The sequence below is a fragment of the Bufo bufo genome, chromosome 4, assembly GCF_905171765.1.
Source record: "Bufo bufo chromosome 4, aBufBuf1.1, whole genome shotgun sequence".
Taxonomy (NCBI): Eukaryota; Metazoa; Chordata; class Amphibia; order Anura; family Bufonidae; genus Bufo; species Bufo bufo.
The window spans coordinates 55248294-55264904 of record NC_053392.1 but is presented as its reverse complement, the minus strand read 5'-3'; the positions used below and the strand labels follow the sequence as shown (position 1 = coordinate 55264904).

The 16611-nt window shown below is 42.4% G+C and overlaps 1 protein-coding gene across 1 annotated transcript in view; it reads right to left on the bottom strand.

Annotated features, from left to right (window-relative positions):
• Window positions 1-4062: 4062 nt before the first annotated feature.
• Window positions 4063-16611, bottom strand: part of LOC120997254 (cytochrome P450 2K6-like) — a 38422-nt gene continuing 25873 nt past the window's right edge. The window contains exons 6-10 of the mRNA XM_040427266.1: window positions 8055-8231; window positions 7558-7699; window positions 5459-5643; window positions 4881-5022; window positions 4063-4517 (exon numbers count right to left, since the gene is read on the bottom strand). Of these exons, the coding sequence (XP_040283200.1) occupies window positions 4339-4517; window positions 4881-5022; window positions 5459-5643; window positions 7558-7699; window positions 8055-8231 (825 nt within the window). The 3' untranslated portion in view covers window positions 4063-4338. The remainder of the gene's footprint in view (window positions 4518-4880; window positions 5023-5458; window positions 5644-7557; window positions 7700-8054; window positions 8232-16611) is intronic.

Below are 16611 nucleotides of genomic sequence, written 5' to 3'. Positions count from 1 at the left end.
TGTGGTGTACTCTAATTTAAAAAATATATAAATAAATTTAAAACCAAAAAAGCAGTGTAGGCTACCTCCTCCTCCTCCACCGCCGCTTTCACCTACACTGCCACATCCACCGCCTCCTCAACCTCCTACTCCATATGGACCTCGTCCTCCTATATCAAGATTATTATTTTTACGTATTTTATGTTATTTAAAGTAATTTCCCTATCCACATTTGTTTGCAGAGCACTTGCCATGCTCTTAACCACATTTTGATGCCATTTGCAGCCTCTAGCCCTTTCTATTACATTTTTACAGCCATTTTAGTGCTTAAAATTTCTGGTCCCCATTGACTTCAATGGGGTTTAGGTTCGGGGTCAAGTTTGGGTCCCAAACTCAAACTTTTTTGTGACGTTCGGCCGAACCCGTCGAACCCGAACATCCAGGTGTCCGCTCAACTCTATTACTCATTCCAATAACAGGACATCTTAAGAGTCCTGTATTGTTATTTATCGTCACTACCTCCACGAGTCAGGAGTGTGTGATTTGCGCGCCACCCGCTTGCCTTCCTTGGATGTGGTAGTTGTTTCTCAGGCTCCATCTCCGGAATCAAACACTGATTCCCTATTACCCGTAGTTTACAATGGTTTTGAGCTGACATTTACATCTAAAGTTGATAGGCCAGACATTCGAATGGATCGTCACCGTCACGGGGACGTGCCATTGGCCCCAGGTTTACTAGAGTCACCAAATTAGCAGCAGGCTCTCGCCCATACTGTTTTAGATGATAAGATCAGCAGGCCCTTGCTCCTAATGTTTTTGAGGGTCACCAGCAGGCCATAAATTAAATTTTTTAAAGGATGTGTATGATGCCCTCCTTTATGTGTAACTAAGGCTACTTTCACGCTTGCGTTCGGGGTTCCGCTTGTGAGCTCCGTTTGAAGGCTCTCACAAGCTGCCCCGAACGGATCCGTACAGCCCCAATGCATTCTGAGTGGATGCGGATCCGCTCAGAATGCATCAGTTTGGCACCGTTTGGCCTCCGTTCCGCTCAGCTGGCGGACACCCGAATGCAGCTTAAGGTTGTATCAGAGTGCCTCTTCCTTGCAATTTCTGGCAGCACTTGCACTTAATATACAAGTAAATATTCAGGAAAGAATGTCAATTTTTCCCCTTGGCTTTGTGCGTATTATTGTCATTATGTAAAATTGGCGTACTATTCGGACAACATAGTTCCAAGCAGCGACCAGCGAGTCCAAGATGCTTCCATACATGCTCTCCATGCTGTTACAGAACCATTTTGGTGGTGTTACCAACATTTTCTGACATTTTCTTATGAACCCCTCTTCAGAGTAGGGGGTACCTGGTTTAATGCTCGGGTTCTCCCATTGACTTCCATTATACTCGGGTGCTCGGTGGAGCACCCAAATATCACAATGTGTTTGGCCCGAGCCCCCGAGCACTACTGTGTTCAATCAACACTATAGGATAGGGTATCACTTAGGTGATATTAAACACAAAAGAGATACCCCTCTTTCTAGACACGTACATGAAACACATGCTAGTAATGCTAGATCCCTTAAGTTCTGTGCAATAGAAAGGGTCCATCCATCCCCAAGGGGTGGAGACCTAGAGAAAATAATCCTTCAGAAAAAGACCGAGTGGATGTTCAGATTGAAGTCTGTCAATCCACAGGGCCTTAATGAAACATTGTCATTTATTAGTTTCCTGTGATCTAAAATTCCAAGTCTCCCCAATTAGACCTTAAGTAGGTTTCTCTATATAGCCACCATAATAACAATAAAGAACTGACCGGTTAAAAGTGGTGTATCTGATCAAGAAAGGATCTAACACCATAAAAAAAAATTAACAACTAGGATGGGTTTTATCTGTTTGGAGACCCTTGACTTTTTTAGCAGTAGTCTCCTATTACCCATTTCTATATTTGATACACATGTAGCTAGTGTTTTAATTTGGCTAGAAAGATGCACAGTTTGCACATCCTGGCCTTTATTTATATATATATATATATACACACAGTACAGACCAAAAGTTTGGACACACCTTCTCATTCAAAGAGTTTTCTTTATTTTCATGACTATGAAGGCATCAAAACTATGAATTAATAACACATGTGGAATTATATACATAACAAACAAGTGTGAAACAACTGAAAATATGTCATATTCTAGGTTCTTCAAAGTAGCCATCTTTTGCTTTGATTACTGCTTTGCACACTCTTGGCATTCTCTTGATGAGCTTCAAGAGGTAGTCCCCTGAAATGGTCTTCCAACAGTCTTGAAGGAGTTCCCAGAGATGCTTAGCACTTGTTGGCCCTTTTGCCTTCACTCTGCGGTCCAGCTCACCCCAAACCATCTCGACTGTGGAGGCCAGGTCATCTGGCGCAGCACCCCATCACTCTCCTTCATGGTCAAATAGCCCTTACTTTCAAAGTTTTCCCAATTTTTCGGCTGACTGACTGACCTTCATTTCTTAAAGTAATGATGGCCACTCGTTTTTCTTTACTTAGCTGCTTTTTTCTTGCCATAATACAAATTCTAACAGTCTATTCAGTAGGACTATCAGCTGTGTATCTACCTGACTTCTCCTCAACACCACTGATGGTCCCAACCCCATTTATATGGCAAGAAATCCCACTTATTAAACCTGACAGGGCACACCTGTGAAGTGAAAACCGCTTCAGGGGACTACCTCTTGAAGCTCATCAAGAGAATGCCAAGAGTGTGCAAAGCAGTAATCAAAGCAAAAGGTGGCTACTTTGAAGAACCTAGAATATGACATATTTTCAGTTGTTTCACACTTGTTTGCTATGTATATAATTCCACATGTGTTAATTCATAGTTTTGATGCCTTCAGTGTGAATCTACAATTTTCATAGTCATGAAAATAAAGAAAACTCTTTGAATGAGAAGGTGTGTCCAAACTTTTGGTCTGTACTGTGTGTATATATATATATATATATATATATATATAATGTAACACATCCTTCACATCCTTTTTTCTTTATTTTATTAAGGTACTAAGTTTATTATGAGATTTAAATAATTAAAATCATACCCAGGTATTAGTATGAGTTATTCTTAGCCTTTTTGAGATGGGCAAAAACAATTTTTTTTTGGGTGCCCTTCCCCCCCCCCCCGTTTATCTAGTTATTTATTTATTTACATAACACGACTCAATATGTCCAATTATTTGTAAGCCTGTGTAATCGGTTTAAGCGCTAAATCTCATTGAACAGAACGATAATACCTAGGTCCAAAGCATGCGCAGTATGGCGATTTGAAGCTTCCCACTAGGAGTATGTGCTTGCATTCATTTGCTGGTGCATGCACAATGGATTTTGCCAGATGATTATGCATCGGGCAGGCGCGCGTTCTCAATAGATATGTGCGCGCTTGGTAGACGCCGGCATTTATCGGGTGAAGGATATTTAAACCTGCAGCGGTAAACCAATTCTTGGCGCAGGTCAGTACATCCACTGGCCTTTCTTCATCAAAGTGCCATTGTGCACCTTATTGTATTGGTCTCCTGATGAACCAACATTGAATATAGGGGAAACCCGTTGGGCCATTTTAGTAATTTCGAGATATCACGCATTGTTGGGACATTGACCTAATATATAGGCATCATCGCATATGGGAATTCCTGGAGAAGTAGGGATTTTAAGGAGAGGGAACAGCCACCGATAAGTGGGGCCACCCCTTTTGGGGCTATTACTCTGATTTTAGGCAGGGACAGCATAGACTAAGAGGGGCAGCATCCCGATGCCTACAGAAGATTTGATTCAACCATTGTCTGTGTCCAGCCTGGATGCCTTTAAGATTCATTGGATAACGCTGCAACATCTCGCATTTAACTACCTCTATTGAGATATATGATGAACAATATTTCTCCATCACCAAGGTCCAAAGTACCGTGAGTAACCACACTTCTGGTAATAAGTTATGCCTATTATAGTATATCCCTACATTGGGATAACTTTCTCCTTTGCAAACATTTTTTATATATATATATACTTATTTTTTATGTGGGTATTTTTTTTAGTTATTATCAATAAAAGTGACGTTTTAAGGGTAAATAATTTATTTAGTGACACTAGTATTCACATTTTCCCAGCTGTGATATTAATTTTTATTTCAGTGAGTTAATAACATAGAATAAATGTCAGAGACTTTCTTACACCATAAAATGTTATACCTATAAGGAGCAGAGATATTTCAGTGATAACTCTCATGGCATGCAACATCACCTGGAGGCCTGAGTTGTTGCATTAACAACCAATTTTTAATTCCCCTTCCTGGGGAAAACTGCTGGGGGTTCATTTAACTTGGTAAATATGTCTCATCTTCGAGAGATTGCACAGATCTCATGGGGTAAAGGGGCATTAATGACCCCTGGGGCAGGGTTTAGGTCCAGCTCTGCACCAGGAGGGGCCTGGAATGTGAAGTTCTGCAGCAGGTAAGTGAAGAACAGGAAGATCTCCATGTTTGCCAAGTTCTCTCCAGCACAACTTCTTTTACCTGGATTAAATATAAAGAGGTGATACGAATATCAATATAAGAATATCAGGATTAGATAAGCATGGCTGCTTTCATATACCTGTGCACACCTTGCATCTGGAATTGGCACTCAGAACCTTCAATAGAGATATGCTGATATGCTGCAATACTAGAACCACCCATAAGCTACTGAGGACAGCTATATCTAGTATGCTAGAGCAGTATGTTTATCTTAAATTGCAAAAAATGATATATGTTAACATCAGTTTTATGCAGTAGCATGTTTCATAGCATTTTAGCATGTTCATGAAATATGTTTCAGCCTCAGGTATATTCTGAAATATGATAACCGTTTCATGGTGATTCACAGGTGAAAATGATTACCTAATGAGAAGGGAATGAAGGCTTCATTCTTTTTGAATTTCCCGTCTGAGTCAAGAAAGTGTCCAGGATAAAACTCTTCTGGTTTTTCAAAGTAAGCTTTATCTCTCAGAACAGAGTGCAGCAATGGGATGACGGTGGTGCCCTAGAGGAAAAAAAAATAGGTGACAAAAGATTACAGATTCCATGAGCCATTCCATAGAGCCATATGCATGGAAACTATAAGACGGTCCAAGTAATGCATCATTGCCCTCTTTGTTGAGGAGCCATAGGAGGTCATATGGTGTCTCCATACAAATTGGTATTATGGAGTTATTCATACGGAGTCCAAAATAAATCTTTGTATGCCTCCATAGAGGCTTAATTTAAAGTTTTAGACCTTAATGTAAAATCTGGAACAGTTTCCCCCTTCCCCCCAGAACTAGCATGTCTAACTTATAGTACTGCTCTCCTTAGAAAGGGACCTTTTGGGCTCGTTTTGGCTTCAGTGTCTATGTTCAATCTCAACCACTGCACTTCGTATAACTACATCTCTAATTCCATAATCCAATGAAAAAATAAAAATAAGGAATTCATCTCACCTTTGGAAGAATATAGCCCCTGAATGTGATGTCCTTGGTAGTGGCATGTGGGACACTTCCAGGTACAATATCACCATATCTTTGAATTTCATGAATGACAGCGTCAGTATATGGCATTTTTTTTCTATGCTCGACTTTAGGTTGAGCAGATCCAATAACATTTTCAATTTCACTTTGCACTTTTTCTATTAAGTAAAACAACACATATGGTATTATGAGTGAAAGTGGCCATGATAGCAGTAGTAGTAATAATAATAACTTAAAGTTTATGTACACCTTTGTGGGCAATTTATTTTTAATGATTTCATTTTGGGCTAAAATTTATTTTTTCAATTAGTCTTTATTAAAAACATTTAGCTGTTCTGTCACAAAGGGTTAACTGTTTGTCTAGCTGTGTGAATCCTACTTTCACTTTGTGTTGGCAATCTAATAAACCTTGGGGCACATTTATTAAGACCGGCATTTTTGGACCCTGCGCTGGTGGTGGATCGGCCGGTCTCTACATAACTTCACCACTACCTCTAAATCTACGCCAGCTCCCTTGCTGGCATAGATTTAGACCATTTTCTACGCCTGAAACAGATGTAGAAAATTATGAATGAGATGGGCCTGCCGGCCCGTCCTCTTTCCCCGCCCATGCCACAACCCTATTTTTAGGCCTGGCATGAGCAGGGAAAAGTCGCAGATTGCGGCGCAAAGAACCTTTTGCGCTGCAATCTGCCCCAGAAATATGCCTAATATAAACATATTTTTTTTTAGTTAAGTACCCCCCTTATCACTAAATTACTAGTAGCTCAAAGACCAATTGAAAAAAAGATTTTAGTGCAAATGAGTACAATGCAATAATAATAATAAAAAACTCCAAAAGTGTACATACCTTTCAAGCTACAATGAGTTAAAAAAATGCATTTGCATATAGACTTAGCAGTATTGTTATTGAGTGCATGTTATGTCCATTATTGTACCACTACTGAGTAGAAAAGTAGTATAATTTTGATACATGTTGGATACAGACTAAGCAGTGCTGTTGCGGAGTGCACATTGTGCCCATTACTATACCACTATTGAGTAGAAAAGTATCATTCTGGATTCAAATAGAGGTCCTCTTTAAAACTCCTTCTTTATTTAACATTCATTTACAGAAGACAGCCACTTGGTACACAAGACCTTGTGTCTTGTGTACCAAGTGGCTGTCTGCTGTAAATGAATGTTAAATAAAGAAGGAGTTTTAAAGAGGACCTCTATTTGAATCCAGAATCATTCCTTTTCAATTTTCTTGCTGATTGCAAAGGGGACCCACCCCAAAGGTTTCAGGAGTCAGGCGAACACATTTGACCAGGAAGGTGAGCTGGATAAAGTGTTTTACTATAGAAGAGTATCATGCTGATACATGTTGGATACAGACTAAACATTTTTGTTGTAGGGTGCATGTGGTGCCCATTACGGTACCGCTATTGAGAAAAAAATTTGAATCCTTTTCATATATGCTGAATATTTACTAAGCAGTATTATTATAGGTTGCACGTTGTGCTCATTACTGCTCTACCACTATTGAGTAGAAAAATATAATAATTTTGATAATTGTTGGATTCAGACCAGCCAGTACTGCTATGGGGTGTATGTTTTGTTCATTTCTGTACCACTCCTGAGTAGAAAAATATTATAAATGTTAGATATAGACTATGCAGTACTGTTATGGGGTGAACTTCGTGCCCATTACTGAACCACTAATAAGTAGATATGTATTATCATTTTGATACACATTTACCGATATATATAAAGATGCCTACACTATAGTAGATTTAATATATTGTTTTTTCAGCCATGATATCCAATATCAGATACTGTAAGAAGAACAAAGAATGTTTGAGCTGTGTGACATTACCAGGTACATGATAATTTTTTTGCAAAAAAGAACATTTTAGTTTTAGTTTTTCTTGTTTATATGATGAAACTTGAAAGAACGATACCTATTTACCGTATACATTTGTAAAACTGAGCATATTTAAATAAAGGTCCATCTGAATTAGTATAATAGAGTTGTGAATAATATCAATATGACCAATGTGACATATATTTATATCGCATGTATTACTTACTTTGGATGTCAGGATATTTCATCATTAGAAGTTGACCCCAGCGCAGAGTGGTTGAGGTGGTCTCCATCCCAGCAGCAAACAGGTTACTGACCAGCAAATTTAGGTTTTCATTATGGTAATACAATGTAGATTCTGGTTTTCCCTTTATAAGATAAGTAGAATTTAAAAAACAAACAAACAGGATTTATCTGTATCACCCAGCTCAGAGCTGTCTATTCACTTACAATTACTTTAGGAATTATGGTGACAATGCCCCAGACTGTCAGGGGTATAATTACTTTTTCCAATTGGAAATATGAACAGTAAATATGCAAACTGAAATTACAAGAAATTACAATTGTTGTGTATAATCGTTGGCACCGGTTTAGTATGCCATAATTATGTAAATGTTTTGGGTCAAATGCCCCTCCCCCACACACCATTATGGTTTATTAGATACTGTAGATAGATACTACTACAACCTATTTATTGTAATATATAACATATGAATACTGTACCTCTTTTTGTTTAGCAAGGAAGGCATCGATGAGGTTCCTCTGATTGTTTATATCTAGTTCTTTCTCTTTTCTTGTGAACGTTTCTGTTACAAAGTCCCACAGCTTTTTATTGTTTTCAAAAATCTTTTTATGGTCCCCGGGTAGCCATCTAATCAGCCAGGGATAACTGTTGTACAGCTGAACACAAGATGAATGATATTAAATCTAAACAAAATGTCTGCAAGCCTCATTAAGTATAATGGGTTCCGGCTGAGATCTGGCCGCATTTCGACAGACAATGTGGAGAATCAGCAGGACACAAACCACTGCATGTTGCAGTTTGTGTTTGGCCGATTCCTGGCATTGTCTGCCGGAACAGTGTGCCAGAATTCACACCGGAGGTGTAGCCTTAATTGGGAGCAGAAACAGTGCAGTGTGAATGTGGAAAGGGTACGGATATAGTGGAATGCTGCCGAAATAGTAGCGGCACCAGAAGCAGCATAGCATGGAACATACAAGGCAGTAGGCCAGCTGGCTATGGGTAGTAGTAGTAATAGTAGTAGTGGTGGTAGTATTATTGGTAGTAGTGGCAGATGCCTTGCGTTAATAGTTGTGGTAGTAGGGGTTTAGCAGCGAGGGGCTGCAGTGACGGCTACAGCAGCAGTCATATGGTACATGTTGGCAGGCAGGTAGCAGCATGATGGAGGCAGCAGCAGCCTTACTGAAGATGATGGCAGTCCACAGCAGTGGCATGATTGCTGCGGTGACATGATGGAGGCGGCAGCAGCTGTACAGAACGTGATGGTAGGCAGGTCACAGCAGTGGCATGATAGCTGTGGGGGCATAATGGTGGCAGCAGCAGCCTTACGGAAGATGATAGTAAGCAAGCCACAGCAGTGGCATGATGGCGTTAGTGCCATGATAGAGGTGGCAGAAGCAACAGTGGCAAGATGGGGTACCACCTGCAAAGCCAGATCTGATTTTCAGCCTCAGCCGGAGGAGTGTGAAAATCCTCCCCAATCCAGGCTTGGTTCATTTTGACAAAAGTGACGTTTTGGACACTGACGGAGGCCGCCTTGGAGCCTAGCCAAGAAAGAAGAAAGATAACATGATGTGCTAGTTCGGACCACTGTTCCAGTCTGCCTGCCCGGAAATCCATGGGGTCAGGGAATAGTGTATGGATCGGAGACTGGCCAGAGGCAGGAGTTGTCGGCTTGCTGACAGCCCTCAGCCTGGTGTGGCACATGGGAAAACTGCTCCATCATGTTGAGGAGACTGAAATGGCAGTTGCTGCTACACTGGCTGCTGCTGCTCATGACAGTGGGAGAGGGTGACTCAGCAGGGGATGCAGAGATGCATCCCTTTCAGACATGCTGGTGGCAGGCGTCTGCTCACCAAAAGCTGCGGCAAGCTGCTTTCACATGGCTTCCTGGTAATAATGTAATTTGTTTTCCCTTTCTGCAAGAGGAGGCTATCTGGTGCATGACAAAATCGTTGACGGCTTAAAGGTGTTCGCACGGACGCTTGAGCAATGTCATGTGCAACATTGAATTTTAGCGAGTTTGCATGTTGCAGATTAAATGTCGTAGTGGCAGGCCATTCTGTCACTGCAAGTCCAGGAGAGTGTTTCTCGCCACATAAGAATGCCTCAAGTGCTTGGACAGTCTCCTGGACTTGCCAGCATCTTGGGCAAGCCAGTGCATATATTTAGAAAGCGTTGCACCACTAGGTTGATGTGTGACATGCAGGGAGCATGTGTTATTCCTCCCATGTTCAGGGTAGCCAGGATGTTGTGCCTATTGTTGCTGACCTCATCGCCCAGTTGGAATTGCCGGGGTTATAGCCAGCAGGATGTTTGCTGCTTAATGTACTTTAGCAACTGCTCATTTGTTTGATTACTCTGGACCAGGCAGATCAGCTCCAACATGGTGTGGAAATGTTTGACTTGACATATGTGATAGGAAGGAGTAGTTCCAGCAAACCTATGCCCTGCTGCTGTTGAGAATGAGGCTGATGAGTGCCTAGTGTGGGAGCCAGGCCCACACAATCATAGTAAGGTCAAAAGGAACTGGCCTCATTGCCAGAGTGCTACCTCGTCGCTACCATAAAAAAACATTGACCCAGTGGGCCACAAAAGACATGTACTGTCCTGGTGTCCACAAAGCGAGAATCGCAGGGAGAAGCCCATGTTGTCCTCCACATGAGAGTACAAGTCAGGGATGGCTTTTTGGGAGAAACCATGCTGGCTAGGTAAAGTATCTTCCGGCAAGGCTGAGCAAACACTATAAACTCCTTAAATGCAGTATACTCGACTAAGTAGTATGGCAGCAACTGCACCACCAGTTGGGAATTATGGTTCCGCTCCATCGGATTGCTGGGTGTGTAGAGTTGTTTCCTGGCCACGCATTCTATTATTAATAGCTAACGATGGAGCAGAGGTGGAGGAGGAGTCTGAGTGGGAGAAGTGAAAAAGGGATGATGATGATGACGATGTGAAAGACACCACACCGATATGCCACAAGGGGGACTGGGAGAAAGAAAGAACTCCTGTTGAGGTAGCTGGCTGCCACCTTTGCTTGCCTACTGGATGGGGTGATGCCGCTTTATGTAGTTTTATAGAGCTCTGGTTCCTACATTTGTAGGCGCAATACTTCCGTTTTCCCGCAGCGTTGAGAAAAACTGCCAGAGGGGAGGCAGCCAATCTCATCTTTGCTCAGGCACGTTTTGGGCCTAACCCACACACACAGTCAGGGCCGTCTTTAATACTGATTGGACCCTGGGCAAGAATTTACTTGGGCCCCCTGGATCCCGCCTTCCCACACACTAGCATGCAATCACGCCCTCCACCACAACACACATAAAAAAAAAAATTTGGAAATAAAAAAAAATGTATATCATAGCCAACCCACTGCTTTCCCATAGAGAAGCATTGGGAGGCTATTGCGCATGCGTGGCTTTATAGAGATGCTTTGAATCAATGCTTTGAATCTATGAGTGTTTAGTGTAAATGCCAGTGTTGCACGTTGTGCAACACTGGACTAGGAAGCACCTCTAGTGGCCGTCTGATGAGTGGCCACTAGAGGTGTTCCTTGGTAGTAATGTAAATACTGCCTTTTTTTTATCTGAAAAGGTAGGGCCTACATTAAAATGCTTGCAGAGACATGCTATAGCCACCATAACTACTACGTTAAGCTGTTGTGGTTCTGGTAACTATAGTGTCACTTAATATAGAGGGAAAAAAAAGAATCAGCACAAAAGTATCAAATAAAATGGCTGTATCATTATTGTAAAAATAAGAAAAGCACAACTTCTGACACAAATATATAGTATTTTGCAGATTACTTTTTTTTTTACAATGTGCAGATAGTACTGTACTACTAACCCCTCCCTCCACCTTTTCTATCCCTCCCCTTCTCCAACCACCCAGCACCCTTACTCACATAAAACAAGTAATTGTGTATATATATATATATATATATATATACACATACAGTACAGACCAAAAGTTTGGACACACCTTCTCATTCAAAGAGTTTTCTTTATTTTCATGACTATGAAAATTGTAGATTCACACTGAAGGCATCAAAACTATGAATTAACACATGTGGAATTATATACATAACAAACAAGTGTGAAACAACTGAAAATATGTCATAATATAGGTTCTTCAAAGTAGCCACCTTTTGCTTTGATTACTGCTTTGCACACTCTTGGCATTCTCTTGATGAGCTTCAAGAGGTAGTCCCCTGAAACGGTTTTCACTTCACAGGTGTGCCCTGTCAGGGTTAATAAGTGGGATTTCTTGCCTTATAAATGGGGTTGGGACCATCAGTTGCGTTGAGGAGAAGTCAGGTGGATACACAGCTGATAGTCCTACTGAATAGACTGTTAGAATTTGTATTATGGCAAGAAAAAAGCAGCTAAGTAAAGAAAAACGAGTGGCCATCATTACTTTAAGAAATGAAGGTCAGTCAGTTAGCCGAAAAATTGGGAAAACTTTGAAAGTAAGGGCTATTTGACCATGAAGGAGAGTGATGGGGTGCTGCGCCAGATGACCTGGCCTCCACAGTCACCGGACCTGAACCCAATTGAGATGGTTTGGGGTGAGCTGGACCGCAGAGTGAAGGCAAAAGGGCCAACAAGTGCTAAGCATCTCTGGGAACTCCTTCAAGACTGTTGGAAGACCATTTCAGGGGACTACCTCTTGAAGCTCATCAAGAGAATGCCAAGAGTGTGCAAAGCAGTAATCAAAGCAAAAGGTGGCTACTTTGAAGAACCTAGAATATTACATATTTTCAGTTGTTTTACACTTGTTTGTTATGTATATAATTCCACATGTGTTAATTCATAGTTTTGATGCCTTCATAGTCATGAAAATAAAGAAAACTCTTTGAATGAGAAGGTGTGTCCAAACTTTTGGTCTGTATTGTATATTTATATTATAGCTTACAGTGAATTACTGTAAATACTTACAGTTCTGAAGACTCCTGCAGGCTCAGGATCAGTGCTCTGTGCAGCTGGGCTCAGGGCTGGAAGTGGGCACTGCTCTGCAGTTCATGAAGAAGACCGGGGCTTGGCTCACCCTAGCGTTGCAGTGCCTCCGTGTGACGTCACGGCGTGCGGCGTAGGCAAAGGGCAGGGGAGGTCGGGAGGACGAGCAAGCAAGTACCGTATTTTTTACCCTATAAGACGCACCTAGGTTTAAGAGGGGAACAATAAAAAAAATATATTTTTTATTATACCCTTAGTCAGACCACCAATCAGCCCTCTAAATGACCTGAGATCAGACCCCCAATTAGACCTCAGATAAGAGCCCCATGCTGCTCATCAGCCCCCCTTGCCTCATAACAGCCCCCAGTAGCCCCATATCAGCCCCCCTAGCCTCATAGCAGCACCCAGTAGCCTCATAGCAGCCCCCCAGTAGCCTTTCATTAGCCCCCAGCAGCCTTTCTTCAGCCCCCAGTGCCTCTCACCAGCCCCCAGAAGTGTTCATCACTCATATAGAATAAAAAAAATTAAAAAAACACTTACCTCTCCTGCTCCTGGACTCAGACGCCGCTCCTCTCCTCCAGCACGATCTGCATCCTCCTCCTGTCGGCTGTGCTGTGAAGGCTACGCATGGCGTGACATCACAGAGCGCCTCACGCTGTGCACAGCCCTGCACAGCCGACAGCCGAGGACCAGGAAGCGGTGAGTACAAAGCCTTCACTGCTTCCCGGTCCTCCAGTTTTAATGAGCGCTTCCATACTGGAAGCGGCTCATTAGTAAGTTGGGCCCCCCCAAGGAGCAACTGGGCTCGCGGCAGCTGCCCCTTTTGCCCTGCATTAAAGACGGCCCCGCACACAACATCAGCGGTATCACCAGATCCCGAACCAGACATGGCCCCGGCAGTTCTTTGGAAGGTATATGGCCTCTGCTATTTATTGCTGCCACTATCACTCTTCTACTCTGAGGTTCCCTCCTCCTCATAACCCCAATCTGGCTCCGGTCGGGCAAACATTCGTCATGGAGTGCTCTCCCTTCCTGTCGCTTCTATCAGACTGTGGGATATCATAGTGGGTTCTTTAGCCCCCTTCCCCTGCTCTAGATTCACTCCAACTACCACTGTCTCTGCCCGCAATGCCAATACCATGCCTATGGGTGCTGCTACTACCACCACGGCTATGCCTTGGGTCTGCAGCTTACTCCTCCACTTCCTCCTCAGGTCAGTAGAAAAGTTGACTGCTCTCACACAAATAATCAACAAGGAGACTCTCTTGAATATCTGCCGAAGGGCGTGAAGGGGTTTTGTTGTCACTTTTTAGAAAAAAAGAAGGTGCCCCACAAAGAAGGCACAGCGAAGAGTGAGAAGACTCCACTGAAAGGAAGAACGCTGTCACTAATGTTGAGCGAAGGGAAGTAGTCAAAGCGGAATTTGGTCCGATGTTAAGGAATACTTCAATTCGCACCAAATCAGATTTTTCTCGTGCTCCATGGTAACAAATCAGGTTTTCCTAAAATGGTGGCTGCACGTGTTACAAAGTAAAAGTAAGAAGTCAAGGAACTCGAGTTTACCCATAATGCCGTGCAGCCAGCCAATCTGCAGAAACTCATACCCTGTGATGTCACAGCCCTATATAACCGTCATCCTGCCCGTTTTCTCTTTTTATAGTAATACACGCCACAAAAGGATTTCAATCATATGAATGCACTGCTGAGCGGCAAATATATTTTTGGTTTGCCACTAATGCACGGCAAAATTGGTTTTAAAACAGATAACTGCACCGCTGACTGGAAAATATTTTTTCGGTGTGCCACTAATACTACTACTACCATGCAAAATTGGGTTTAAAACAGATAACTGAATCGCTGAGTGGCAAATATGTTTTTTCATTTTACTGTAATACACGCCACTAAAAGCATTTCAATGATATAATTGCACCGCTGAGCGGTAAATATATTTTTTATTTTTCGGCTAATACACGTCACAAAAGGCTTTACCACAGATAACTGGACTGCTGAGCAGCAAATATATTTAAAATTTTTACGGTAATACACGCCAGAAAAGGCTTTTAAAGATATACGGTAACTGCACTGCTAAACGGCAAATATATTTAGTTTTTGCCACTTATACACGGCAAAAAATGCTTTAAAACAGGTAACAGCACCGCTGAACAGCAAATATATTTGGGTTTTGCCACTAAAAAACAGCAAAAATGGCTTTAGATCAGATAACTGCACCGCTGACCGGCAATTATATTTTACTTTTGCCACTAATGCACGACAAAAGGGCAGCTAATAAGCCCTTTTTTCCCACTAATAAAAGACAAAAAATGCTTTAGAACATATAACTGCACCGCACAAGGGCAAATAAGACGTCTCTCCCTGCACTCAGTAAATGGCAGAATCTAAGATGGCTGCCGCTATTTACTGTTGTATAGGGCTATGACATCACAGGGCTTGCTGGCTGCTGATTGGCTGCATGCATACATGTCAATTTGGGTGATCCCACCTTACCAGAGTTCCTTTCTCTATGTCCTCACACGTGCAGCAGCCATTTTAGGAAAAAATGTGATTCGTTACCACGAAGCGTGAGGAAATTTGGTTTTGGTGCAAATAAAATTCTTCCTGAAATTCATATCGAATTCCACTTCGTCAGCTTTGATTCGCTCATCTCTAGTGGTAACAAATCAAATGGCTGCTGCACGTGTGAGGACATGGAGCAAGGTACTCTGGGAACGCGGGATCGCCCATAATGCCATGCATGCAGCCAATCAGCAGCCAGCCTGCCCTGTGATGTCACAGCCCTATAAATAGCCTCAGCCATCTTGGATTCAGCCATTTTCCAGTGTACTTAGTGCAGGGAGAGACGTCAGCAGGCGCTAGGGACAGTGCTAGAAAAAAGGTGTAGGGATTCAAGATTATTCAAGGTGTAGGTAAAAGATAGGGAGGAATCATTCCACAGCATTTATGTTGAACAGGGTTCAGTAGGGGAGGTTACAGCCTGGGAAATAGGAACAATCCTATTACACCTTGCTGCACTGACTGGGGATCCAAATTGCCATTATACAGCTCTGTAATTCCAGCAAACCGTTCTTATTACTGTGCAAGTGCTGTTTGATACAGGGTTTATTACAAGGAAATATTTCTACATCTTATTTGCCCTTGTGCGGTGCAGTTATATGTTCTAAAGCATTTTTGGGCTTGTATTAGTGGGGAAAAAAGGGCTTATTAGCTGTTGTGTTGTGAAGTGTGAAAATTACAGCCCTTTTTGTCGTGTATTAGTGGCAAAATAAAAATATATTTGCCGTTCAGCGGTGCAGTTATATGTTCTAAAGCCCTTGTGTGGTGCTGACATCCTCTCCACTCTGTCGGGGGGGGGGGGGGGGGGGGGGGGGCTCTACTTGTAAAAGCGTTTAATAGAACAGGTTCTGTAGACATCTATGTGGAATCAGCTGACGACGGTGTAAAAGGAGTGCGCTTCTTCTTGATGCTAACATTGACCTGTAAGGCTACTTTCACACTTGCGTTTTTCTTTTCCGGCATAGAGTTCCGTCACAGGGGCTCTATACCGGAAAAGAACTGATCAGGTATGTCCCCATGCATTCTGAATGGAGAGTAATCCGTTCAGTTTGCATCAGGATGTCTTCAGTTCAGTCGTTTTGACTGATCAGGCAAAAGAGAAAACCGTAGCATGCTACGGTTTTATCTCCGGCTAAAAAAACTGAAGACTTGCCTGAATGCCGGATCCGGCATTTTTTTCCCATAGGAATGTATTAGTGCTGGATCCGGCATTCAGAATACCGGAATGCCGGTTCCGTCCTTCCGGTATGCGCATGCGCAGACTGAAAAAAAGGTGAAAAAATAAATGCCGGATCCGTTTTTGCCGGATGACACCGGAAAGACGGATCCGGCATTTCAATGCATTTTTTCGTCTGATCAGGCATTTTTAAGACTGATCAGGATCCTGATCAGTCTTACTAATGCCATCAGTTAGCATACATTTTGCCTGATCCGGCAGGCAGTTCCGGCGACGGAACTGCTTGCCGGATCTCTCTGCCGCAAGTGTGAAAGTAGCCTAAGGCTGAGTTCATACTTA